General features: G+C 46.7%; 1 protein-coding gene across 3 annotated transcripts; it reads right to left on the reverse strand.

The window, feature by feature from the left end:
- Positions 1-320: 320 nt before the first annotated feature.
- LOC149360434 (uncharacterized) lies at positions 321-26,330 on the reverse strand. 3 transcript variants are annotated; one of them, XM_089569278.1, is made up of 11 exons: positions 26,198-26,330; positions 23,856-24,035; positions 21,796-21,896; positions 21,456-21,633; positions 19,235-19,332; positions 17,961-18,126; positions 16,016-16,138; positions 11,963-12,082; positions 9,509-9,838; positions 8,473-8,523; positions 323-1,672 (listed from the first exon to the last, which is right to left on the reverse strand). In XM_089569278.1, the coding sequence occupies exons 3-11, from the start codon at positions 21,867-21,869 to the stop codon at positions 1,481-1,483; spliced, it is 1,332 nt and encodes a 443-aa protein (XP_089425404.1). In that variant the 5' UTR covers positions 21,870-21,896; positions 23,856-24,035; positions 26,198-26,330; the 3' UTR covers positions 323-1,480. The 3 variants fall into 3 exon arrangements, with proteins under 3 accessions (XP_089425406.1, XP_089425404.1, XP_089425405.1); XM_089569279.1 differs by lacking the exon at positions 26,198-26,330 and adding an exon at positions 25,550-25,650; XM_089569280.1 differs by lacking the exon at positions 9,509-9,838 and having other exon boundaries at positions 321-1,672.
- Positions 26,331-27,518: the final 1,188 nt, after the last annotated feature.

Raw genomic sequence — 27,518 nt, forward strand, 5'->3', positions numbered from 1 at the left:
TGCATAAGCTGTCGCTCGCCAGCGCTCGGCAAAGCCGATGTTCTGGAATAACTGAGAGTGTGAATTACACCACGGACTGATATTTGCATCTTAAACGAAACCTTAGATCGTTTGACTCACGCTAGGCCTAATCGGCTGGCCAATCGGAATCAAGCCGACGAAAGGCAGATTCTAAAGACTGGCATGCATGATGACGTTGATTGGCCTCTATGCATGTGCTGATCGTGCTTCGTAAATGGGAGAGAACCATGCAGGACCGAAGATGGTTCGCACACATGCATAAAACGCAACCACTTGAAGTGCGCGTTGCGGGGTTCGTTTGGGTCCATTTGCTGCAAACTTCGGGACATAAGGAACGAATGCCATGTGACACTCATGCTCGTTATAAGTGGGCTTTAATGGTCCTTAACATTTTGAAACGGCGGCGAGAACTAAGGTTATGTCAGCCTGAATTGACGGCACCCCCAAAGCGAAAGCAGCACATTTGGAGAAGTTTGGCGCAGTTTTCCAATTTTTATCAGGACGGCACAACTTACCTGGTCTGGTGGAGTTTCGCACATTTGGCGCAAGTGTGAGGTCACTGAAAAACCCATGGGGACAGTTCTAGCGTAACTAAACTAATTAACAAGAATTGCAGTAACCGATAAAGCCTTGTACTCTGCAAACAAGAAAACTAGAAAGTAATCGTTCCCAAAAACCATATATCACCATCGGCCTAATTACATCCACTGCAGGACAAAGACCTCTCCTGTCTTGAATCAGCTACAGCAATATTATCACCGCAAACTTCCCGCAAACGGAATCTATTACATTACTCCTAGGGAGCATCAGTTGTCCTGTCTGCATTACATGTTATGCCCATGCGGATTTCTTTTTAATCTCAACTGTCAGCCACAATGACATTTAAAAGACACAAACTAATCTCACTGCACAGAAATGAAAGTCACTCGGCAGAAACTACCTTTAGATGTAGTTTCCTCAAGAAAGGACCCCCTCAATAAAAAAAAGTAATTCTTGTCGTACAGCACAGCTAGACCTTGCAGGAAGTGCACTGTTTGCGTCAAGTGTGCTGTGGATGAAACTGACGTTACAGAACTTTTACTCCCTGAGAGGCGCCAGAGTGCTTATGCATCTCGCTTTGTCCTCTGGAGTCATGCATGCACCAAGCGTAGTGCAATGAACCTTGGAATAAAAAGGATCCTTTTTATCACAGTTCTCAAAATCTTTTCTTGTGTAAAGTACTAAAAAAAATATGCCATCACTTATGGTGGATACCGTGCTCACTTTGTCTGCTGCAACCATCAGTCCTAGACAGCGTTCACTTGTCCTCTGCGAAAACTGCTGGAGTGGGTGACATCTTTGCACATGTGGAGGTCAGCACCACATCGGCAGTGTTACCAGTGATAACAATGCCCTAGTCTATGGTCACTCTCATTTTGAACTCTGCAGTGACATTTCGTCACACTGTTAGTCCAAGATGCTACGCCGACCGAAGCTGCCATTGTGTGGCTCGCAGCTCGAGCACATCCGCCAATATCTGGCGCACTTTCACAGTGCACCCTGGACTCCTGATGTCCTCTTCAAGAGACGCCATCACAGCGTCCACGCTTGAAGGAGCCACTTGGTCGGCAATCCTGCCCACCGAGGCCAGCACTTTGAGCAAGGCATCAATCTGCGAACAAACATTTTGGGACAGCAGTGTGAGCTATGGGCGGATAACAATCATAAACAGGAGTATTAAGTGACATTAGTGATGGTAGTCATAAAAGTATTTCTAATATGATCAAAATATTTCATGGAAATACAACTAAAAAAAAAATTTTGCTGAGAGCCGCTCCCACCATAATTTGGGTTTCATGGGAGTGGATAAAATGTTTGAATTAACTGACTGTCAAAATAATGAGGACAAATAAAAAGAACGATAAAAAAGAATTCCTGATTGTTGACTGCTTTGTGGGAGAAATCTGCGCGGTAATAACTTTTTTGCAGTTTCACCAAATGTGAAGTGCGCGCACGCTGTTGGATGAACCCCTAACCTATGTCTCCCTAGACACTTAGATCAACAGCCTCCCTCACCACACACAGTCAGCTGAAAAAAAATAGAGCATACCCTGCATACACAAACACAACCTAATGATTTAATTTAAACATTATTTTAGACTCCGCGGCAGTGAAAAAAAAAAGGATGTTAACATCACAATCAAGGATGCAAACTTTATGAAAATAAAGAAACAAATAACGCAGCAAAAAGAGCGTCTTGTCGTGCCTTCTCGACTGACGACTATGATGAATGCTGTGCCTGTACATTGCGCTCGGACACGAGCGCCACTCATGTTATAGCGGCCGGACTTCAGAGTCACTCACTCACCATCAACGTTTGCGTCTGGCAAACTTTGCACAAGTGAGTCCCATCGTTTGTCCATATTAACCGAAGTGTTGCCGGATTCCTCCGAAAAAACGATTTTGATGCCCTAAAGCAGTATGTGCATCAGCGGGGACCAGAAGGAATGTCCCAATTATATCCGGTCTACGAAATTAACAAGGTTTAACTGTATAGGTATCCCCACTACTAGCCATCTTTGGAAGTAGACTGCAGTGTGTCAAGACAGCAGTAATCTCAGTGTTGATCCTTGAGGCTAGGCTACACCACCATTCATTTTCAAACGGCGACACTTGAGTCCTTAGCCTTGATGCCACGAGTCTGACTCGAGAGGCAGCAACATTTTTAAGAGGCGACTCGGCTTTCAGCAAAAAGTTTATTTCTTGGTGTATTTAGTGCATAAAGTATTTTGAGCATATTAGAAAATAATTTTACGACCACTCTCACAAAATTTCACTGCAACATCTCCAGAAAATTACTTTCTATTATCCTTTTCCTCTGAATCTTCTGAAAAAGCTGCTCAGTTAAGAAAGTGTGGCAGAAGGCAGCGTCAACATTCAATGTGTTCCTGCTGGTATGCTACAGGTCAAGACATTCCTTGACTTCTTTTTCGCAGGGCACAAATTTTGGTTTTGAACTTTTCCGATGTAGTGTCCGTTGACATATCTGGAGTGAGAAAATATACAAGAACCTTAAAATTTGCAGATTTGAAAAACAAAACGTCTGCACCTGACGTTGCATTTTTTGAACATCCGACACACATCCAATAATAGAAAGCATTTCATTTGACTCCTGTGGCAATCCTTAAATTATGGACTCATTGACCAATAATTCATCTTCGGGTATTGATGGCGTTAATGCAAAAGAGCTCAAGAATACTAAAAGTATCTGCAACGTCATTTTGCCACTCATCTTCCAGCAAATTGCTTACAACAGGATCATTACCACGTGACTGGCAGAGTGGTAAAGTCATCCCAATACTCAGAAAAGGTAACCGCGCATCCTTTGTGGGGACGCACTCGTTCCCTGTGGTTCGCTTTCCCGCAATGCACCCTCAACTGTGGTTAGCTCCCCCGCAACGCACTCTCCTTAGTTGTGTTACTTTAACTAACAGGGGAGGGCGCTCGCGTCGCAGTGACACCAGTGCCACGGATGGCGCGTTTGCTGCTTGCGCGCATGGGAGAGATGGTTCTCTTCTGCTCGGCATCGGGAAAGCGCGCGGACGTGTCGCTCGCCGCTCCGCTCTTCGCTGGTGGGCGCCTCCTGGTCGGAACATGCTCTCGCCAGCGTCCCGTCTGGCCTCGGAGTTTTCCCTTGCACTAGCGTGGGCAAACATTCGCTCGTAACCGTGCCGGTGAGTCGGACGTCCTCGATTCTTCAGTGTATTTTGTTGCTGGCTGGCGTTATTGTTACTGTAGCAATAAATGCCTTGTTTGTGTCAGCCAGTGTGTTGTTCCTTTGTTCCCGCAGAGCAAGGCCCGCCGTGGTCGGTGTGCGCTCGGTAGCATAAGTGACCACGGGGTGGGGTCCGCGCGGTTTTGAACTGTGTCAGCCGCGGTTAAGCGGGGAGAACGTACTTATATCTTCCCAATTAAAACCCCACACCTCGTAAAAATATCACCCGATTTTACTCACAGGTGTTTGCTGCGAAATCATAGAGCATATTTTGTACTTGCATGTTACTACCTTTCTAAATTCTGTAAATCTCTTCCATCCTAGTCAGTATGGTATCCTCAAAGGTCACTCATGTGAAACTCAGCTTGCCCACTTTCTACATAATTTCATAATTTACATGTATTTCGACCACAACAAACCATGTGATGCTCTGTTCATAAGTTTCGAGAAGGCATCCGATAAAGTTTCTTATGGCCACTTAATTCACGAACAATCCCATCTGAATCTGCACCCTTTGATTATTGATTGGATGCCTGCCTTTTAGACTGACTGTTATCAGTTCGTCTATGCTGACACTCATCAACCCTTCTAGCATGAGGTCTGGCAACCCCCAGGGCGCTGTACTAGGCCCCGTTTTTTAGAGAGATAGCTCCACTAGATGCAAAAGTTGATCCATGTGTTGGTGCAATCCTTGCCTTTGAGTGACCCTGATAAGTCAGCATAGCATCATCATCATCATCACCAGCCTGACTGCGTCCACAGCCGCGCAAAGGCCTCCCCATGTCTCTCCAACTAACCCCGTCCTTTGCCAGCTGCGCCCACCGTATCCCTGCAAACTTCTTAATCTCACCCGCCCATCTCACTTTCTGCCGCCCGCTGCTGCGCATGACTTCTCTTGGAATCCACTTCGTGACTCTTAAAGGGGCTCTGAAAAGGGTTCTCAGCAATGTTGCGCTATGCCTAGGATGCATACCGCAGTTTGCCTAGGATCGCAGTTTGTGAGGACGCCGCCTCACAAATATCCTCCAGCAAGAAATTTCTTAATGCGTTTTGTGGAGGCTGAGTTATCGGTAGTTAAAGTTTGAATTTCCGCATTTTCGCGCATTTCTCTCTCGTCACTTTTTTGCACTGAAATGTCGGCGCTCCCCAGCCGACCCCACCCACTGGCCCCTCGGCCGGCTGCCGACACCCGCGGGAGTTCCCTAGGGGACGGAGCTTCTGGACACAGCCATGGTAGCTGTGTGAAGTCAGAAAGGGTTGGCACAGCGAACCAATGATAGACCTCAGCGTTTTAAAAGTATATTGTAAATGATCGGCTCGCTTTTGAGGTCTTGTACGCGGCAGGAACAATCGGTGGCCTATACTCTACATAATGCAAGCATATTATACCCAACCTCAAAAATCATTTTCAGGGAACCTTTAAGGACCAGCAGTTATCTTGCCTTTCGCGTTACATGCCCTGCCCAAGCCTATTTCTTTTTTAATTGCAATTAGGATGTCATTAACTCATGTTTGTTTGCTCCCCAGAGAAGTCCGAACTGTTCCTCATCCGGCCTAAGAACCACCGCTCCCCCATTGCCATTGAACTGAATGGTAACCCGGTACCTGAGGTTGGCGCCCTCCGCGTATTGGGCCTGCACATCCAGGACGATGGCAAAAACACCACCACCCTCAAGAAACTCAAGCAGGTTGTAGGCGCGATATCTCACCTCATCCGCAGGGTTTCGGGACGTCATAGAGGCATGAAGGAGCGCGACCTATGTCGCCTCATTCATGCCTTTGTCCTCAGCCGTGTGCTGTACACTACCCCATACTTACAACTATCCAAACATGACATAAACGCTTTGGATGCTTTGATTCACAAGGCATTCAAGGCAGCACTTCACCTTCCCCTCAACACACCCACAGACAGATTACTAGGCCTGGGCCTCCACAACACGATCGGGGAACTGGTGGAGGCCCACCGACAGGCCCAATACATCAGGCTCACACAAACCTCCACAGGTCGGTATATCCTGGACACCCTTGGAATCAAAATACCGGCCAACGACCCAACCCTCCTCGCCATCCCACGGTCCCTTCGCCGAGAGCTCCTCATCAGGCTGCTCCCGAGGAATATGCACCCGTCGCACGGGTGATGAAGCGACAGCAGCTGTGGTGGACTCCTCTTTATCCGCCCTTCTCACACTACCTCTCCCTCCAGACACCTCCCCAGAAGCTGCAGAGGAAGCCGCCATTGCACTTGCTATCACCCGCACGGAAGCCCGGTACATTTTAAGTGATTCTAAAACTGTGCTTCTAAATTTTGCTCGAGGCCGAGCCCATGTCCCTGCTTTTGGCATACTGGACTCAGCTGATGCACCCCCGCCCCGCCAAGTGGAGCTGATATGGGTGCCTGCGCACTCCGGGAATCCCGGAAACGAGGCCGCCAAACTTTTAGCCCGAGGTTCCATAAACTGGGCTCAGGTGGCCTCGGATCGGGGATTCACGAAGGAGTGCATGCACTCATTCAGCGAGCTGACATAGGCCTACAGAGCCTCACGCCAGCTCTACCCCCCGCCCCACCCCTCCCTAGATAACAAACACGCAACACTCTGGCGCAGACTACAGACACACACACTCCCTTCACCCCTTACCCTAGCCCACTATCATCCCTCCTTCCCCACTCCGGCATGCACTCTATGCCCAGAACCCTTCGCCTCTTCCCTCCACATCATTTCCCTCTGCCCGGCGGACCCTCCCCCGCGGGACCTAGAGAACCTCAAGACCTGGGAGGACTGGGAGACCCTGCTGCGCTCGGAGGAACCGGCCGTGCAGACCATCGCCACCGGCCTTCGGAACATAAACACTTGAGTGCAGTGGGGTCGTGCGGGGACCCTGGGGCGTGCCCCGAATTCCTGTGTAAATAAAGTTTTCTCTCTCTCTCTCTCCATCACCACCATGTCACCATGGTGGCATGACCTTTGACCATGACCTTAGCCTAGGTCATTTCCGAAATTTGGCACGGGTCATCCACAAAATTTGACCCTGGCCGATTTGGACCAAAATTGACATTCAACCATACTTGAGAGTGCCCAACACGATGACAACTTCTAAGTTTGGCCTCAGTCATTCCATTAATTTGGCCCAGGCCACCCCTACCCAAACACAGCCAAAGCAGTCCGGCAATTGTTTTTCCTGACTGCCCACAACCGGAGTACACAGGCACTGAACCAACAGGAAAAGGACGAGACGAGAATACACAGGCGCTGAACAGGACAAGGAAGAGATGGGGATACACAGGCACTGACCTAACAGGACAAGAATGAGAAAAGAATACAGAGGTGCTGAAATAAGTGACAACGACAAGACAGAAATACACAGGAACTGAACTAACGGGACAAGGATGAGACAATACACAGGCGCTGAACAGCTGAGCTCTTAGTTCAGTGCCTGTGTCCTTGTCATTGGCGCTGTTTCCCTCATTTAACATCATGTACCAACTAGCCAGCCAAAATGCCCTCTTTTGAAATAAAGAATCTGTACCAATACACCCAACTCACAGTCCTCTTTGACTACATTTAAAACCTCGCCACTCTGCCCTTGGGAGAGCTACAGAGAATACCCTAGGCTCCTGCAGGCATTTACAGTTAAAGCTCTGTTTAACGAAGTGAAGATCAATCAGGAATTAGTTCGTTAAATCGAGAAATTCGTAAAAATGAGGAATCCATTTCTGCGCCCATAGAAATCTAAAGTTGAAAGGTAGCTGCGCACAAAAGCTGCCGTGGCATCGCATTTGCCGGCAACCTGCGCCTGCGCATATGAGAAGTCTATCCCGAATTGCTTGTGCGTGAAAGCGCCGTATGCCAAAATGGATTCGAAGCCAACGTGGGAAGCGCTGCCGACTGCAGAGTCCTTTGTTCCGTGCAGTGGTGCAGCTTGCTGCCTCGTCAAAACAAAACAAACCAGACCTGTAACTTCGGGGCGCCTAGACGTTACTGCTGGCATGCTGCCAACAAGCTGTGAGACATCGTGGGCAAAGTAAGCAAGAAATCACCTCATTTATTCCGGGAAAAACTTCGTTAAATTGGGTTTACTGGTTGCTTGTTTCATTATATCAGGTTATTGAGCGCATCGAACCATATGGGCACTGCCAGGGAATCAAGATTTCTTTGTTAGATCGGGAACTTCGTAAATTCGGGTTTCGTTCTATCGAGTTTCAACTGTGGTAGGCCTTCTATTAGAGTGCAAGTACCTACTAAGGCTCCCAATCTTGAAAAAAACCCATTGTCTGAAGCCAGCTAGGTCTGCAGAAATAAAATAAATATAGCCTCGCCGAAGTTTTGAACTCGTGGGGACGCCAACAGATCAGCTTTGCTGGCCACTGCACGAGAGCACTGTGCTACCTCCGCAACTGATCATCCATCGTGTTTAACTGCCACTCCCTCATGCTATGCGCTGCATTTCGTCGTCTTCAACTCCCATCTGTGGGCAATGGATTCAGAACACACTGCTTTTGCTGTGTCCTCTTAAGGTGCATTAAGCAGTCCAAAAATATTACAGTGCACTACCACTGATTTCACCCATCTTTGCCTGACGCCTAACCCTGAAACCCTAGCGTCGAGCCAAAATGAAAAGCGATGCGCAAGCACCCATACTTCGCATAAGGCCACGTAAGCTAAATTGCCTGTAATTTTTTTGCTGGCATGACAACTCACCTCATCATAATAGAATCCTCTTCCACTGAGTGTGTTCTCTGAAGCTGGGTGCTGCGTAAAAGGGAAAAAAAACAAACCACATCTATGTTTTTAAAAAACAGAGTCATGAAGACCTCCTCGAAACTTTTGATTCTCAGTGTACACTTTACTTGTGTTTCAGCTATATGCCCTCCAGTGTAGGAATGCTTTTGCAGAGCATTAGGATCTAAACCTTCAATTGAAACTTCGGCTACACTGAAAAAATTTACGAGGTCTTCAACAAAAAAGGGGGAGAAAAAAACACCAGCGACGCGCCAGTCAGCATCCGAAACGATGTGTAGCTGGGTTCCGTAGGCTGGTTGATGCTGACTGGTCGAGCCACTGTAGCTGTGATCTGGCGTGAAACTCGGAAAAGCGGAACCAAAACTAAGTGATCGGACTTTGCCTCGGAGACGAGGACGTACATTCGTCGCCTCGTCCGCTGCTGCGTGCACATGAGAGGCATGCGAGCTACTCTGCTGCATGGAATTCACGTTTTGAGTGGGGCTATTTCGACAATCTCTTGCCACACCAGTCACACCTGGACGCAGTTAAGCATCACCCAAGTTTGCCTTACCTCACGTTAAACCATGACTCCACCTCTTTCTTTGCCGCCCTCTATTATTGATTCCTTTTATCTCCTTCCACCCTGTCCCTCTGACTAACCACTGGTTCGCTGTTCTCTGCGTGACATGCCCCAGTCAAGTCCATTCTAATTTCCCACAATTACTCCTAAATCAACTCTGTTCTCCACATTGCACACAAATCAGTCCTATTCAATACACTTCTTCACAGACTGTATGCGATGCCCAATAAAAAAACATTCAATGAAACCTCAAGCAGGCAACATGGCGGAAGGCAGAAGGGCTGCATTTATGAAACAAGCTGCCTTCACAGCAAACAGGAACCTTTGCATGCACATCAAGCCAGTGTCAAAAACGGCTTAACATGATGTCAATGCTACACAAAACAGACAACTTGTACTATGAGCACTAAGAAATGCATTCACAGTACTCACTGCGGACTCTGGATCACTTTGTTTCTCTCCAAGGGAGAGTTCAAAGGCGCAAGAGTTTCGACGCATCCTCGATCCTACGAGTGGAGGACTTCCACACTCAGTCGACGAGTCCTTTTCAGACCTGCCATCCTGAATGAGTTCGAACACAATAGGCACATTGTGAACCCTTAAGATGCGTCCTGGTTTTTCCAGTGGTTCCGCAGATGATGGTTCTTCCTCCATTGAAGTCCACATTTCAACTGCAGCTCCAGCGTCAGCAGCATCAGCAGCAGTGGTGTCAAAAACGATGGTATAGGAAGGTTCACAACTTCTTTCCTCACCATGTAAATCCTGTAACCGAAGTGCCAAAAGGTATTACCAGAATTTTCTGACACAGCAGACTCCTGTTGATTTTGACTTCCAGTTTATCTGAAGCGACACTTTCGTACCGTCCACTGTTTCTATGGGTGCTACCGCACTGTATAAAATCCAAAGAAGCAAAAACGAATGCTAGGCAGCAAGCAGCAGGAGAGAGGCAAAAGCAAGGGTTCAAACTTCCACTAGAACAATAAGCTGCTACTACATGGTACAGTAAAACCTCGATATGTTTTTTAAGGAACTGCAGAAAAAAACATATTATCCAGGAAAACGTGTGATCCAGACTGCCTAATTCTGAGAATTGCAACTGTTGAATGAGGTACACAGACATTTATTGAAAATTTCACTTCACAAAGATGTAGATTAGCTATTCTTGGCACAAGATCTGAACCGATCCTTTTCTAGTGCATGCAGTTGAGCGTGGAAGGAACTTCGTAACGCATCCGGTCTGCTGACAGAAATGACGAAAGTAATAAAGAAATTGCTGGTGGTTTAGCGTGGTTAAACCTAATGTGTACGCAAAAGCTTCTCACACGCTCATGAACGGGTTGCCCGTGAATTTCTGGTGAAACTGCCCCATTGCAGTCTCAAATTGACTGAGACGAATCCCGTGGTTAGTCCATCTCTCTGATTCGGTTTCCACTGGCTGTTGCTGCGCAGATGTCGAGGCGGCGGCTTCGTTCGCAGCTCGCTATCTCTGCTTCATGTCGTCGTCGTTTAGCGAGCTGTTATTCCCGTTCTTTGGGCATCTCAGCCACAGGCTTGGCCTTCCTTGCTTCCTTCTCGCGCTGTCAGCCGGCCCTGTACCATGCTACGACTTCGGAATCTGTCAACGCAGCTTCTCGTAGCCTTTGCTGATGCCATACTGAGCACAATCTGCCTCTTCATCCACTGCGCATCTGACAAGCGAGCGCACGCTCATGATCACGCTGAAATAGCATGGCGCATGCACAGTGAGCTGCACAGCTGAGCGACGACGTCACATGTGGGGATGCAGAGGAGACCGGAGCAGCGGCGGCGGAAACCTGTGGCTCGACGCAACCGGTTTCCATGGAAATGGCACATGCGCAGATGTGGCCTTGCGCCCGACCTGGCGAAATGCTCCGCAGCTAGCGCAGTGAAGCTTTCGCTTCAATATCTTACTCGTTATTTTTCAATGCTTTCCCCCTTTGCATGAAAGTAATGCGGAGAAGCCACCGTGTCGGCTGATTGCCGCAACGTTTCTAAGCGCATCGCTGTAGTTGGTAGATGCTTCGATCCCTTTCCCTTATGCACTCGCGAAGAGACCCCAGCATTTCTCTTCATGCCGCGTCACCGCAAAAACGGCTGTCTCGAATGCTAGCGCTCAGTTTCTATTTTTGTTGTTCTGATAGTGGTGGTGGTGGTGGTGGTGGTGGTGGTGGTGATGCTTCACCTCCTTGCATTGAGACACACCAAGGAAGCCACCATGGCGGATGACTGCTGCTGCATTTCAGCTTATGTTGCATGCCCTCACATTCAGCGCACTTATATGTTTTCAACATGTGCGTTTGGTCAATAAACATAATACATCTACAATCTGTTAATAAAATTTCATTTCATTGAATGTTTGTATTTTGTTGTATGCTTTGTGTGCATTTTGTTGAAATACCAATTGCATTTTCTCATTCTTTTGTCCAAATGCTTTTTTTTTTATTTTTTGACATAAGACCGGACAATTCTCTTATTTTTGTTCACTGTCTTGCGTTGAAAAATTATTCATATATTTCCTATGAGGTTGCCCAAATATGCTGTTTTGTATTGGACCGGATACTAGCCATGTAGGCTATCGGTCCAAATAGTTTGTATAAAGTTTCCTTGGATGATCAAATAAAGAAACTTTGATTGATTGATTGATTGATTGATTGATTGATTGAAAAAACATAGTAGCTGGGAAATCATGTTATCCGGGGACATATTAACCGGGAGCAATATAATGTAACTTCTATGGGACATTTTAAATGAATTTTGATTGTACGAACCAGAAAACCGTATTAACTAATAACGTATGAACGAGGCTTTACTGTGCTACCTGCAACAGAGTTGAATGTGAAGAGGCTAACATGAGCAGGTACTCACCGCGTCACATGTTGCCATGCCACCGCTTGAAGACGACGATGTCTCTGAAGAGGAGGAAGAGGATGAGCATGACCCATTGGTGTCCTCCACATCTGGGAGGTCAAGCTCAGAATAAGCCACCTGCACGGCACAAATGTGTATAAGGATCTTGCCGTCACCATCATCATCATCAACAAGATAAAGAATGGAACTCCGGAGAAGTCCACTGCGGATTTAGAGCCTTTCACAGTACCACTCTAAAATTCAAGTAATACTACTAGTAATGCCCTAACTACAAAATGAAATGACTAATGTAAAATAAAAATAGTAACACTAAGTATTTCTTGGACATTATTCACCAAAAAATAAAAAAAGAGATTTCAGCATATTTTTCCTGTACAAAAAATTCCGGGTGGAGAGACCGCGTTGTATGCTACGACATCTGCTACGTTGATGTCACTCCGCAGACAGCCAAGAGGTGCCGCCAAGCTACATGCACAGTTTGTTGAGAAAAAAGTGTCCTGCATTGAGAAGATGAGGAAAACACAGAAGTAAGCATCAGGAGTGTAAAAGGTCATCAGATTGACAATTTACAACTTGTATCTTCAATGAGAAATTGATGACTGCCTTTCTATGGTATTTTAGCACTGCCAGACAACCATAATGCCATATAGCAATGCATTGCTGTTGGCACCGTTGCTGAGTTTGGCTGGCCGCATTAGCCGCGTGGTTGGAGTTACCGCAGTTTGCGTATTGACCATACAAAAGGTCCTAAAGCTCTCTGCTGGCAGCAGTAACCCAGCATCTTTGGTGGCTGTGTCAGAGAAATTTGTCTGCTGGCTGTAAGCCACGTGACCTCATGATGTCATCAGCAGTGCCTGCATCACCAGGAAGGAAAGAAAAATAATGTTCGTGATATAAAATTTCCTTCTGGGGTCGGTTTTGAACCCAGGCCGGTGCGAACAGATCAGCTTTGCTGGCCATTTCATTAGAGCACTATGCTATCACCGCAGCACAACACTCAGAGTCGACTGTGGACTGTAAGTACCATACATTGCTGTACAGATAAACCTAGATATAATGATATCCAGAAAAGTCCGCAATATTTTGTTACTAGCAGGTTTTCAGGTTTAGGTAACACAAAACTTTCTTGCAAAAACTCGAAAAGACTGTGCAGAACAGAAACCAAAATAAATTATAGGGGCACCTAGGCAATTCCGAAGATGTGTAAATGCAAGAGCAAACTGGCTCTTTCGGTCAGTGGACACCTCAATCACTCTGTGAGTAGGCGGTGGTGTCCACCTAAAAAACTGAGGCAGTTATGTGCCTTTCCTTTTCTCAGAACCAACCTTAAATTTGTTTTGAAGAAAGAAAAGGCACATAACTGACTCCATGGGTGTCTGGACACCTCAACCGCACTTTGACCTATGTGGGTGTCTGAAGCCAACAGCCACAGAAACCAAGAAGCCACAGGGGATTTTTTTTTTGTGGTGTTGATCAAGTAAGACTATTACTGTCGCTTAAAGCTAATTGATTAGAAAAGCAGAAGAAAAAACAACCACATGCCGCCGGTGGGATCCGAACCCACGACCTCCGAATTACGCGTCCGGTGCTCTACCTCTTAGCTACGGCGACGGCTGTCAAACCTTCTGCTTTCGGGCGTATTTATGTTTACAAATAACCTAACCTTGAGAGTGTTCATCAGCGCCACCCATGTTCGTAAGCGGTGGACGTGGAAAGTTCTGGGTTACCGCTGGTGTGACATAGAACGCCATCGAGCGGCAAGGGTGAAAGCTGTGCGAGAACCCTCTTATGCTTCCTATGGCATCAAGGCTGCCAGAACCGAGGCCCTCGCTAAGCAATTAAGCAAACAAGGGAAGGGGAATGAGGGGTGTATGGACACCTCAATCGCACTTTGACCTATGTGGGTGTCTGGACACCTCAATCACACTTTGACCTATGTGGGTGTCTGGACACCTCAATCACACTTTGACCTACGTGGGTGTCTGGACACCTCAACCTCACTTTGACCTATGTGGGTGTCTGGACACCTCAACCGCACTTTGACCTATGTGGCTGTCTAGACACCTCAACCTCACTTTGACCTATGTGGGTGTCTGGACACCTCAACCGCACTTTGACCTATGTGGGTGTCTGAACACCTCAACCGCACTTTGACCTATGTGGCTGTCTGGACACCTCAATCACACTTTGACCTATGTGGGTGTCTGGACACCTCAACCGCACTTTGACCTATGTGGGTGTCTGGACACCTCAATCACACTTTGACCTATGTGGCGGTGGGCAGACCAGTGGCCTATTGTTCCAGTAGGAGTGATGGCATCATTTGGTACCGTGTTTTGGCCACGGGTTTCTGCTGACAGTGGGGTTTTTGCACAATAAGCCACGTAATGCTCTCGCATTAACAAAATAAGTGTAGATAAAATGGCCTAGCAAATGTTCGCAGTTAACCCCCTACACTCAAAGTCGTAAATACGAATAGACATTTCGCGATTATGCTGATAACGCAAGTACGGCAGCAGCCACCGCCGTCTCTGCAGATTGCACAATGCTGTAGCTCGTGGCGGGGGGGGGGAGACTCGCACAATGATCGCAGTTTTTTTTTTTAAATGACGCAAATTTTGGGGGTGCGATTATTATGCCGGGTAAATTTTCCGGAAAAAATTTTTGAGCCCCGAAAACGCAAACAAGTTGCAGGACAGACTACCGCTGTCACATGGGCATGCTACCCGCGGTTACGCCGCTAAATGCGGCTATCGTGAACCGAGCTTGGTGATCTCAGTTTATGCCGTTAACCGAGAAGGTAGAGTGTGAAAAGTGCACGAGCTGGCCTGCTTCGAGAAAGTACTTTCATCGCACTAAATCATGTTCCAAGAGCACAAATCAAAATAGGCAGTGTGTATAGTGCCGCGTGAGGGCACTTTTATGCAGCCTTTTATCTCGCCTGAAGGCGCAGCAACGTTCCGCAGCACTCAAGCTGCACATTTTACCGTTGTTACGCCGAAAAATGTTCGGTCCCTGCCACAGCGTTCAATTAGGAGACACGTTCGCAATGTTCACAGCACCGGATTCCGGGTGCTTACCGCAATGGTGCCACCCGTGAGCACAACAGACGACGGCGCGCTGGTGTGCTACTCCCTAGTTGTCGCTAGGCCTAACTTGTTTCAAATCGAAGCCGCAGCGAATGGCGCTTTTGAAATGACCAACGATATACTAAATGGTCTACTTATGGCACTGCCTTACTGACAACCTCATATTAAAAGAAATATACACAATCGATTTCAGCGAGGCCTTAGCAGCGGAGTTGGCGAGCAAGCAGATCGGGTCAGCCGAGCTGCAAGGTGGCAGCTGCTACGCGGCTGAGAACATAAAACTAGCTTGTGTCGCAGTTATTACTACTAACAGCAACTCGGTACAGGTCAGCGATCCTCAAGGAGGATTCATTTTTGACATTCCCGTATCCCAGGGCTTATTATTAACGGGAAAAAGAAAGTTTAGCACAGTTTTCTGACACTGGAGCCAGGGATCTGCCATAGACATGTTTCCTTGGTGCAGGCGGCTTGTGGGCGGCGTGGCGATGTATTCGGCTGTGGAGGCAGTGCTGCAACCGGACAGCATCATCGGACGACACTCTCGACACTGTGCCAATTGCGATGCATGACATTTGCAAATTTCACTTCGCTCCGGATCACCGTGTCACTTCATTCGTTGCACCGCAACCCAGAACGGTGACAAGCCTTGTGACAAGAGCGAACCGTGATTCGAGATAACCACAGTTAGGCAGAACCGCATTTATACTGCCCATGTGACGGCAGGTCAACCAACAGGCGGCTGCCGCTGTAATGCTGACACAGCAAGATGGTCATCGGCACGTGCCACCTGTCTGACAGGTGGCAAGTACGATCATTGTCGGCTAGACTTGGCACCCAACAAATTGCAGCGGCAAGTTTGGGGTGCCGTCATTATGCGAGTAAATACAGTATGGCACATCAGCCTCTAAAATAATCTTCAAAAGTGCTGAAACTGAACAGATTAACATTAGCAGGCACTTACGACACCATATGCTGCCATGTCACCTCTTGGTGATGTAGCTGAAAGAGTGGTAGAGGAGGTGGGTGAGGATGGCTCAACAGGGTCCTCCTCCAAACCTAGGAAATCAAGCCCAGAAGGAGCCACCTGTGTGACACAAGCGTGTATAAGAATCTAGCCAACATCATCATCATCTCGAAGGCCCTACTTAATTCAAACTAGTGCACATAATTAGGTATGTTCAAATAGTTGATAATTTCGAATATTCGGTCAAATGGTAAAGTATTGGATATTCGATTCGGTACGAATGCTTGGCACTCGAAAGCTTGAAGTATTTCCCTCAAGAAAATTAATGTTTCCGGAATGCTTGTTTCGTGTAGATTCGGTTCACCGTACCACCTCTGGGATGGCACCACGGCACACTTGCAGCCAAAGCCCCGACTCTGCGGACACTTCTTAGGCGTATGCGCTGCATGCATGCATGCTGCACCCAGACCTGGACCTGTCAGCTGTATCCGCCCTTGCTACTCGCGCGCATATGCGCAAAAACTGGCATGCCGGCGTCCACCAATTCGATGACGCAATGATCCCTTTACTTACACGGGGTAACCCTGAGCTGAGTGCCACAGCCGCTCTTCTCTGCGTGAAATTCACTAATCAAGTGCGGCAACGCAAGCAAGGGAGGGAGCCAACAAGAGGCATATGGAGATGGAGGTCCCTTTCCGATGCCTGACACGGGCTGGCGCTGGTAACATAGGTGCACGGTGCGTACACCTGGCAACCACAAAGTCCCCGCTTAAAATCGAGAGCCACGCAACGATCAGACGCAGCTAAGATCAGTTGTCGGAGCTACGTCCAACAAACAGGCCCCACACCACACAAGTATGGACATTCTGTGTGCATGTCAACTCCTCCAGTTTGTAATGGCCAGTTTTGCCCAAAGGCGACACTGTTACAATGAGTGTAACAAAGCTTCAATGCACTCTTTTTCTTTTCTACTTGTAATGGCATTGCATGTTAGAACAATACATGATTTATAAGGAATGCCTATTGTGCTGTTCAACCTTTTCTGTGTTCGAGAAGTATTTGAAATATTTGCTTTGAAATTATTCGAAAAAAAAATTACTATTCGCTCCGAACCAAAAAAAAACGACTATCTGCACAGGCCTACACATAATGTAAACAAGTTCCTGGTCACCTCCTAGTTCGAATTACTGAGAGTCGACTGTGTACTGTAAGTATTTAGACCAGTGAAGCCAATAGCCTTAGAAACTAAGGAAAACGCAGGAAAACACCAGTGTTTTGCTTGTACTCAAGAAATAGCTGTTTTTTTCCTTGCTTTTTTGACTACAGATTACTGAAAGAACAACAGATGGAACAACACCACAAGCGTTGTCTTATGAGAAACTGCCCCAAAAATGGATAAGTGAGCATGCTAGGTGGGCCCAAATGTATAGGTATGTTACATCAAAACAAAGAACAAAATGGCCTTGCAGTCGGAAGATAATGACAAAAAGAACATTTATTGATTGAAGCGAGCAGAACAGTGTGGGCATGTAACAAGCTTATGCCGTTCCTCTAGAAAACAGCATCGGCGTACCTTTTTTTGCTCCCCCCTTTTTCTCTCTGACATTGACCACTGTTTGTGTTCTCTTTTTATGCTTTCTTACTGGCCCTGAGCATTCTGAATGTGTGGAGATGGCTAGGCATGCATTAAAGATTCTGAAATAGCATCAACTTTCTCTCTCTATTATCTCACTTTTTCCCCAGTGCAGCTGTTACTGCCGACAATGTTTCCACAGTTGTCACCACACTGTACAAACTTGCAAGATGCAAAGAACGAATGCTAGGTAGCAGGCAGCATTAGCTAAGTGAAAACAAATGTCAGAGCTTTCACCACAATTATCAGCCCCTACAATCACCTTCACCAGGGCTTAATGGGAGAAAACTAACATTAGCAGACACTTACGGCACCACATGTTGCCATGACATCTCCTGAAGGTGGCGCTGTAGCTGTAGCAGTGGGTGAGGATGGCTGCAAAGGATCCTCCACATATGGGGGGTCTTGACCAGAAGAAGCCACTTCCACAACAGAAGCGTGCATAGGAACTTCATCACCAGCCGAAATGAGCCCACTGTAAGATGAAGCCTTCTTGAATGACCTGTCTTGGCAGGTGATTCAGAAAGGAAACTCAGAAAGGTTTATAAAATTGTTCTACAGTAAAACCCTTCCATTCGAAGTCACTGGGACCACGTAGAATATTAAAACTAACCAGTTTTACCAAGAACAGAAAAAAAAAATAAAAAGAGACCCAGTCAAAACATTTCGTTGCTGAAACGCGTTACCTTTATTGGACGAGCGTCGCGATTACGTAAGTAATGGAGATGCCGACAGCGTAACCCCCTAGCCATGGCGCACCACAACGTAATGGCACAGGCCGGCATTGCGCGCAGCCAACCCGTCGCAGGCACACAGCAAGAATGGTCGTGTCACGGGACACACACTTGCTGATGCTGCTAGGAGTGGGAGGTGTACCTTGACCATAGCCAGGCTATAGAGGCGTGATAATTGCGTGCACTGCTGTCTCCAGTCTGGCTGTGGTCAGCGAGTTGTGTCGTGGACAGGTTTTGAAGCGAAAAGCTTCACTACGATAGTCAACACTGCACTTCACGTGAGCCGGCATATGTCGGAGCACGAGTGACGTCACGCACGGCACAGGCTACTGCGCATGTGCACCGCCGCTTCTGCTCCTCCCCTCCCGTTTGACCTTTCGCCGCAGCCGTGCGTAGTGCGCATTTGAAAGGACAGGTATATAAGGCGCGTTTGCCCATAGAGCAGGCGCATGCTGCCGCGTGCTATGCGTCATCGTTTGACGTTCGCCGCAAGCGCATGTTTATCGCGGATCATTGTGGCTTTTCGCTTTGAGATATCCAGGCTTAACCTTAGCTAAGCCCCAGCCAATATTTAAAGCTGGGAGTACTGGGGTGCTTCGCACAGCAAGCATTGGCATTATCGAGGGGCTTTAATCCACGTCCAGATCCGACTATAGTCAGCTCTGCAGTGCCACCTTGAGGCCGTGTGAGAAGGTGAAAGGGGAGGCCCAGAAAGATTCATTCAATGCCGCTGTCAATTGGTTTACCAGTTTCTACTTTCTCCTGTCACTGTTCTCATAATGAAAATTTTGCGGTGGGAACTTCGAGAGAGTGCACACGGCTCGCATGCGAAGCTTACCACGTATTCACCTGTGAGGGTGCAAGGGCTGGTGTGGTGTAGGCAGGGGACCTGCGACATAGAGTGCAGGGGCAGCCACGCCACCGCTGAGCTGCCAAGGGCGAGGTACCTGGTGGAGACAAACAATTAAGCATGCCGGTGAAAGAGGAGGCAAATATACATGAGCGTAGCTGTGTGAAAGAAACCGGCTCAAGCCAACAGCAACCAAGGCTAATGCTGACTAGAGGCAGGTGATTCAACACATGGCGCAGACATCTTGAAACATCTCAGTAACATCTTGAAACATCTCACTGCTCAAAGACAGCGGTGGAAGGACCAAGATTTGCCCAGCCCTTGGGGAAGATACGAGGGTGTGAGGCAACATTTTTGAGGTGGATGGAGGGAAGAGGCGGGCCACTTGCACCATGCTTACCCTGCCAATAACCCTGCAGCTATGCATGACACGTGTTAGAAGTGCCAGGTTAAATGGAGAAAAGTGCTTGGTTAAAGGAGTAAAGACTCGGAATTTTGGTTGTGTTCTCTCTTTAGAATGATGCACAGCACATAAAAAGCTTAGACAGCCTTGCGGAACGAGCCAATGGGCAGTAAATAATTTATAAAGCAATTTTTCTTCTCTCATGCTTTTTCGGTTTTGGCTGCAACAGCCAAACGACAGCTGTGACATACAAGAAGCGTTCAGGTCAAGCAAGGTGGGAAAAATCTGCAGTGCGGTCACTGCTGAATTCGTTTTTAAACCACATCGGCTCGCATGCTAGCCTCCTCAAGAGTTGGAATGACAAAAAATGAAAATTGGCTGGGGTTTAACACCGCTTAAACCAAAGAGTCATGTGCGAAGGCACAGTGACATAAATGGTAACACCACAATAGACACCATAGCAGTGAGATGGTGCAAATCTCAAAGCTGTGAACTGCTTTTTCAAGGGTGGTTCAGACCAAATTTTTATAAATGACCCGGGCTGAATTTGGATGCCACCATTGTGTCGGACACACTCAGTTACGGTTGGACATCGATTTTGGTCTAAATCGGCCAAGGTCAAGTTTTTATGGGTGGCCCGGGCCAATTTTTAAATGACTCGGGCCAAATTTAGAGGTTGCCATCATGTCAGGCACGCTCAATTATGGTTGGACATTGATTTTTGTCTAAATCGTTCAATGTCGAATTTCGGGGGTTGCCTGGGCCAAATTTGGAGGCCATCACCTTGTCGAGAGCAAATTACGTTTCAACATCGCTCTGCTTCTAAATAGGCTAAGGTCAGATTTTGGGGGGGTGGACTGGGCCAAATTTTGGCAATTGCCAGGGCCAAATTTGGAGGTTGGGATCGTGTCAGTCGCGCCCAATTATGGTTGGACATGGATTCTGGTCCAAATATGCCAAGGTCATATTTCGGGGGTGGCCCGTGCCGAAATATTGCCACTTGGCATCACAGTTGCTATGGTAACGACTAATGCACAAGCAAGATGCACAAGCGAGATTTCTGGTCGGCTCTGATGATCGTAAGATCATCACCGGCTTTCGCACTAACAAGCAGCGATTAGACTGCAGTTTTTGCACACCACGTGTGACCTGAACGAGTCTTGTACGTCACAGCCGGTGTTCGGCTTTTGAAACCGAAATGACACAAGGAAAAAAAACTGAATTATAAATTATTAAGCTGCCGTAAGTGAATTGCACATCGTGACTCATATACACCATTATCCAGCACATCACTCCAAAGGAAAAAAATAGGCATAAAAAATTGAGCATCTCTGCTACCAAAGTGCTGCAGTACTCGTGTACCAATCTTTGGCAGAGCGAGGACACAGCTACGTAGCACGCGGCGAACATTGCCAATTTTCGTCTGCAAAATGCATGGACTCGTGCATGTTTTCAGGCAGCCCATTGGTGGGCTGCACGCTTGATGTGTGCATCCCGCTGTATGTTTGCATGCTTCCACTTCCTGGATATGAGCAGCGTGTTAGGGGTGTTTTAAGCGTCTGGCAGAGCCTTACGACGGCACATCTCACCCATTGAATAAGCTTGAATGAAGCGCGAGGCTCAGGGTGCATGCAGGGGGCGGTCACACGATCAATGTGAGGAAACGTACATGTCAGAATCGGGGAACACAGCAGAAAGAGCACTTGCTCGAAAAGAAATTCAATCTTGTGTATGTCTGCACACTACGTATCTTAAAAATTAAGAGCACCATTCCTCACAAGATTTTCACATTACATGCGACAGTTGTAGTCTCTCACCAATAGAGTAGGAACAGCTTTGCTGCGAAGGCGAACATTAACCAGTGACGTTCTGTCGAAGTGCTGTTCTAGGAAGTGCTTGGAACATACAGACGTATGTTTTGTTGGCTCCCAGCCAGGCTGGTGGGGCCTGACAATCTGAGCCCACTCTTTTCTTCTTACTGGATCTTTAGGAAACCTGCTTGGAGATGCACATTCTTGTGATCGCAGAACACGCAAGTCAGTGGCAGGATAAATATTGTGCTGTGGTTGTGTGGTTTCCACATCATGGCGACCACACTGTACGAGCACGCATAATTGACACTTTCTGCGGAATGCAAAAAAGGTGAAGTGCACTTACAAGTGGAAAGTGATGCCCTGCTCTTTGCTTCTTGGCCCGCGCGATTTGCACCCTGGCACAAAACAGCTGGGCATTGCTAAGCCTCGAGTCCCAGTCGACGCCTGTATTGAGTGCACATAGACACATGCACACTACTTGACACATGCACAGCACTTGACACGTGCAAAGGACACGGAGAGGAGTTTTGCACTTCCAGCACGCCTGTGAGATTCCAGGAGGCCAGCACAACGCAAGAGCAACAGCACCATCATCATAATCATCATCAGCAGCACCAACCCAACTACATACACTACAGCACAAAGACCCCTACCATGGACTTCCAATTAACTCTGTCTTGTGCCAGATGCAGCCATCTTACTGCCAGAAACTTGATATTTGCATCCATCAGTTTGACTCTCCTCATCTTATTTTAAAGGACTACAGACACCAAATTCTGGCTTTAGTGTTTCCTTTGAAACGACACGTTAGAAATTGGTATACACAGAGCAAACTGTGGTGTTCGCCTACGACCATTAAATAATTTATAATTTAAATTTTTTCGTGACACTGCTTGGGTTTCAGTTTCATCAACTGAACTATAGCTGTGACGTGTAGTTGAGAGAGATAGAGAAAACTTTATTGTCAGCAATACGTTGGTGAAAGTTGAACTTTTGGCCATGTGAAACACGCACAAAAAAAAACTGCAATTTACCTACTGACGTGTTGTTTATTGTAATTCTAGCTATTGACGCAGGCTGGTTTAAGTGCTGTAGTGAGTTAAAACTATGTATTAGTGTTTATATAGCAGTTTTTCTGGGCCTAACGCAGCCTAAAGTTCAACTGTACGTCATAGCCATCGTTCGGTTGATGACACTGAAACCAAAATGGCATGAGAGAAGAAATTAAATTACAAGTTTTTTAGCGGTTGCAGGCGAATGGCATATGGTGATAAATGTATTCTAATGTCTAACGGCATTTCAAAAAAAAAAATTGGAAGGGCACTTAAAGGTGCACTGAAAAGGAATCTGAACTCATCTTTTTGCCGCAGGAACTCTATCTACACGTTACCAGCATTCTTAGAAATTCGATTTATTGCCCTGAGCGGCCAATTTCCTTAATTAAATCGGATTAACGTCCAGCTCCCGATTTTTTTTTTTGAATTCCCCGCATACGGTGGGAGGAGTCGACCAACGCGTGGAGTGCCTTTGAGGCAGTCACGTGGTGACTTTGCTTTCGCTTTTATTTTTGTTTCTTTTAGGTTTCCGTGAATAAATAGGTCTATTCAGAGACTACATAGCTGCAAATTAGGCCCACGGAAATAAAAATACACGTGGACTCTTTGCTTTCTCCGATCACTACGTATCACTCCGCCGATGGCAAAGCGGCAAGCCGCCACGGGATTGGGTGAAAGGTTGGTTGACTCCTCCCACCGTTTGCGGGGAACTCAAAAAAAAAAAAAATGCAGGAGCCCAACATTAATCAGATTTAAATTATGGAAATTGGCCGCACAGGGCAATAACTTGAAGTTTCTAAGAACGCTCGGAATGTGTAGATCGAGTTCCAGCGGTAAAAATACGAGTTCAGATTCCTGTTCAGTGCACCTTTAAGGAAAGGAGAAAGGACGGAATGAAAGAAGAAAGAAAGTGAAGACAACCATAGTGGAGGGTTCTAGAATAATTACAACCACCTGAGGTTCTTTTTGACTTTTGTTATTGTGAAAAAAAAAGACATTTTCGCAGGCACTTTCATTCAAAGTCGACTGAAAGTAATATAGTTACACAAACATGCAACCCAAAAATGAAGCTAACTGAAAGTGCCTTCTTGCAGTATGAACATAATGTTAAAATATTCGGCAAGTGAATAACAACTCTGCTCGACAAACCCCCTCCCACCTGTCTTACTACACCCACTAGCAGCCATGACACCTGGCAGCCAGTTCTCTACATGACAAACAAGTCCGACTCAACTTTGTCATGTCTGTATAGCTACGTAACTTGCAGCCACTAATTAGGCCCCGAGATCATTGTGGCTACCCCAACGTATAAAAAAAACAGTTTTGAATAAAGATAGATTTCCCACACCTTTTCAGTTCAAAACACTGGATTCGCCCCGGTATGCCTGAGTGAAGAAGTACGCAGCAGTGTCAAAAACAACTCCATTCCAATGCAGCAGTCATCTTCAAGGCAGCCATTATCAAGGCAACTTGTATGGCCACCCTAGCTGCAGTCGCCACTGGCACACTTGGTATAGCAACTATAAACCTGCGAGTGGAAACCAGAATGTCACACAAATAAAATGTTTAGTACTGCCTCCAACTACAGAGAATTCCGTTTTTATGTGCGGGAATTTAAAAAATTCCTGTGAGCAAACTACTGGCCTAATCGAGAGCAAACTTCGCTCACGGGGTAGCCTATTATGGTCTACGTTATTTGAGATGTAATTAAACGTCAGTACTTGCCTGCATTTCCTGAAATTAAGAAGAAACTGCTGTCAACTGCGAGAAAAGCTGTCGCAGACGAGAGCTATACGCGAGCCGAGCAGCTGGTTTGACGCGTTTGCCTTGCCTTCCGGCAGATGGCGTGCCCTGTCAAACCAGCTGTTCGGCTCGCGTATAGCTCTCGTCTGCGACAGCTTTTCTCGCAGTTGATAGCAGTTTCTTCTTAATTTCAGGAAATGCAGGCAAGTATCGACGTTTAATTACATCTCAAATAACGTAGACCATAATATGCTACCCCGTGAGCGAAGTTTGCTCTCGATTAGGCCAGTAGTTTGCTCACAGGAATTTTTTAAATTCCCGCACATAAAAACTGAATTCTCTGTACTTTTGGGTGTAGAAGCTTAGTTAGATACAACTCAAGAACGTAGCAGCATATACCGGCCAATGGTGTAACCCGACTGTTATGACAATGAGGTTAATCTGGTTAAACCACGGTTAATTCCCTTCCCCCTGTCAGGCCCTTGTAATGTTGCAATAGCAGGTGCAAGATGATTAACCGTGATGTCATGACTATTGGCCGACGCATTGGTTGAAGGACTCACTTTGAGGGGTGCTTTGCTGCTGCATTCTTGAGTTGTACCCGACTGCAGAAGACTTAATTAGCTAGAAGACAGCTTGAGCTTGAGAAGACAGTCAACTAGCCCAGCTTCTAAATTTGTCGCAGTTCAAGTTCTTACTTTTCCTACCACAACTCCACAACAGCCACAGTTTACGACTTCATTTTCACACAGTTCTGAAAGTATGCCCATTCTTTCAAGACTGGAGAATGGCACACTGTTTACATAAAACAATGACGCTTTCTAAGAACGTAAATCCATGTATAACTATAGGCTGTGCTATAAATATAAACTTGCCATAATGAAAAATGACGACTTCTTACTGACACTTGCTAGGTTAGAGCAAAGCAGAACTGTGTATGATACCCGCGCAGCAGAACCTTGGAATGTTAAGAAATGCCGCACAAACTATGGCAAACAAATGTTGCAGCATACCTTACCGATACTTCTGAACCAGTTGTACTGCCACAAGAATCTTGATGTCTCCAATATTTCTCTGAAAGAATTGCCCCAAATATTCGTGTAGTTCTTTTTTTTTTTCTTGCTATTACCATTTTGAGTGCACCTGTCAGTTCTGCTGTCCTTTATTTTCTCCTCCCTGTGTTTGCCTTTATAGTCTCTTCGACCTAATATAGTCCTTTTTTCTTTTACAAGCAGAATGTACTGCTTACTGAACGTACATGTGTCATTCTATGTACAGAACATACGAGTTTTTTCTTACAATTTCTTTGATGTCCTGTTCCGCCGCCGTCAATGCTGCACTGTAAGAGGAAGCCAGGACCTCTCAAGCTGTCTATACAGCTTTTTCCCTGGCTGTCCTCGCAACACCTAGTTGCGGAAATAAACCTTCAAACCTAAAAAAAAAAATACATAGTGAAGAAACTAGTACAAGCCTCTTCAATGTCTCGCGTTTTGTGTTACTTTGATTATGTACATCTTAGTTCCAGGCTGAACTGACGGGCGCATGGTTTGCCACACTCTTGTATATTAACAACCAACGACACAGTGAACCCGACTACTGGAGCATTATTTCTCGCCGTATTTTGCTGTGTGGTACATAAATAAACATTCTCGAGCGAACACACTGAGAAAGGAGAACCTACTGTCGCTACGATGTCACAGAATCAAGACTGTGCATCTGCAACCGGTACTCATTTCGTTCACTCTCTTCCACAGCTGGCCGTCGTGCGGCGCAGTATTCCCGAAGATGAAGAAAGCGCCCATGAATAGCTATGGAGATTGTTTTCGAGGTTGCGAGCACGCGAAACCAGCTACCATGTAAACTGCACATCGACGACACCTCTGAACAAGGACAAAAAGAAAAAAGTGCTATAATAGCAGAGTGATTCAGTGCGCCACGGCTACTCACTGTGGTGTGTGAATGAATACAGTGCGATGATCGACGACAAAACTTCAAACTTCTACGGCACAGGAGAAGTAAACCAACATAGGATCACAAACACAGCGGATCGAGGGCGGCGCGCTGCGAGCCACACACAACACGAAACTAAAGTGAGCTAGAAACGAAACAAGCGGCAAGGATTGAATTGGATTGGATTGGATTTGAAACATAAATGGTGTCAATGGCACTCCTGAGATCGCAGTCATGGAGGAAGGATTATAGTTTCAGTTTCTAATCACGCGCACACAAAACAATCGCAGTTATTACGAACAGGGCAGGAAGCATGGAGGAAGGAAAAAGAGAGGAGAGGCCCTTTCCACACAACACCATGGGAGAAAAATGTGGAGGAAATCACGTGGTTTTTTTCGCGATCGGGAGGCCATCTTGTCCGGGCAGCTTAGCAACGGCGTCGTAGTTGCTGCTTGCAAGCCGGGCGGTAGCAGACGACCGCGGCGTAGCAGTTGCGGTGCGGCGTACTTTTCTCAACTGCTCGAGTTTGTTTTTGATCGGGCTCGCAAGCTTGCGTTGGCGCCGTTCACTCATATCTCAGGCGGAATTCGCTGCAAAGCTCTCGTTGTTGCGTGCATTCATTTCAGCGTGCTCGACCACGATCGCACGGGCATTTCGTCAACTGCGTCACTGCTCGGAGCCGTCGGGAGACCGCCGCTGCTTACTGAGGAGCACTCGCGCTGTTCGTTTACCAGTGATTCAATACGCCGGGCGCTAGAGAGGTCGTCGGCGTATTGCGCGGACGTTTCGCGTCCTGTGCGTGCAGTGTGCGTGTGCCATTCGCGCTCCCGTTTCCATCGGCAGTGAAACCTCGTTGCTATTAGGCGTACTCTTGCAACGCTCTAGTGACCGTTACTGGTGTTAGTGTAACTATTTTCGTTTTTCGCGATTGCGCTTGTGTGAGCAGCGGGGGCCATGACATCGGTGGAGGGCGATATTTTAAAGCAAGCCGCTGCGCTCGCTTTGCATGCTTGCACGCCCCTGTTATACGCCGCCGGTAAAAATGAAAAGAAAGAGACCCTGCGCTTAAACAATACCTTAGAGATTTTTTTTCTTTAATAAAGGCGAAGGGTTAGTTTTGTTCACTGCAATATCTACATAAAGATACGAATGCACACAGGATGCCGAGAACTTCATTTGTAAAAAACATTTATTTTCTCACAAAAAACAACTCGCACGAAAAAACGTGGCTATTTACAATATCTTCACATCATATACAACAACATAAAAGCTTCTGCTCTATAACAAAGTCATCAACTGCAAACAAATGACATTTGTC

Source organism: Amblyomma mixtum, chromosome 2 (assembly GCF_055824585.1).
Source record: "Amblyomma mixtum isolate Tamu chromosome 2, ASM5582458v1, whole genome shotgun sequence".
NCBI lineage: Eukaryota > Metazoa > Arthropoda > Arachnida > Ixodida > Ixodidae > Amblyomma > Amblyomma mixtum.

What these genes read in the sequence shown, in the direction of transcription:
- LOC149360434 (XM_089569278.1), bottom strand. Translation starts at nt 21,869, where the DNA reads ATGCCCAGCTGTTTTGTGCCAGGGTGCAAATCGCGCGGGCCAAGAAGC. An exon ending in CAGGGCATCACTTTCCACTT is followed by an intron (nt 21,634 to 21,795) that starts GTAAGTGCACTT and finishes ATCTCCAAGCAG; the next exon opens with GTTTCCTAAAGATCCAGTAA. An exon ending in TCATGGCAACATGTGGTGCC is followed by an intron (nt 16,139 to 17,960) that starts GTAAGTGTCTGC and finishes TGTGTCACACAG; the next exon opens with GTGGCTCCTTCTGGGCTTGA.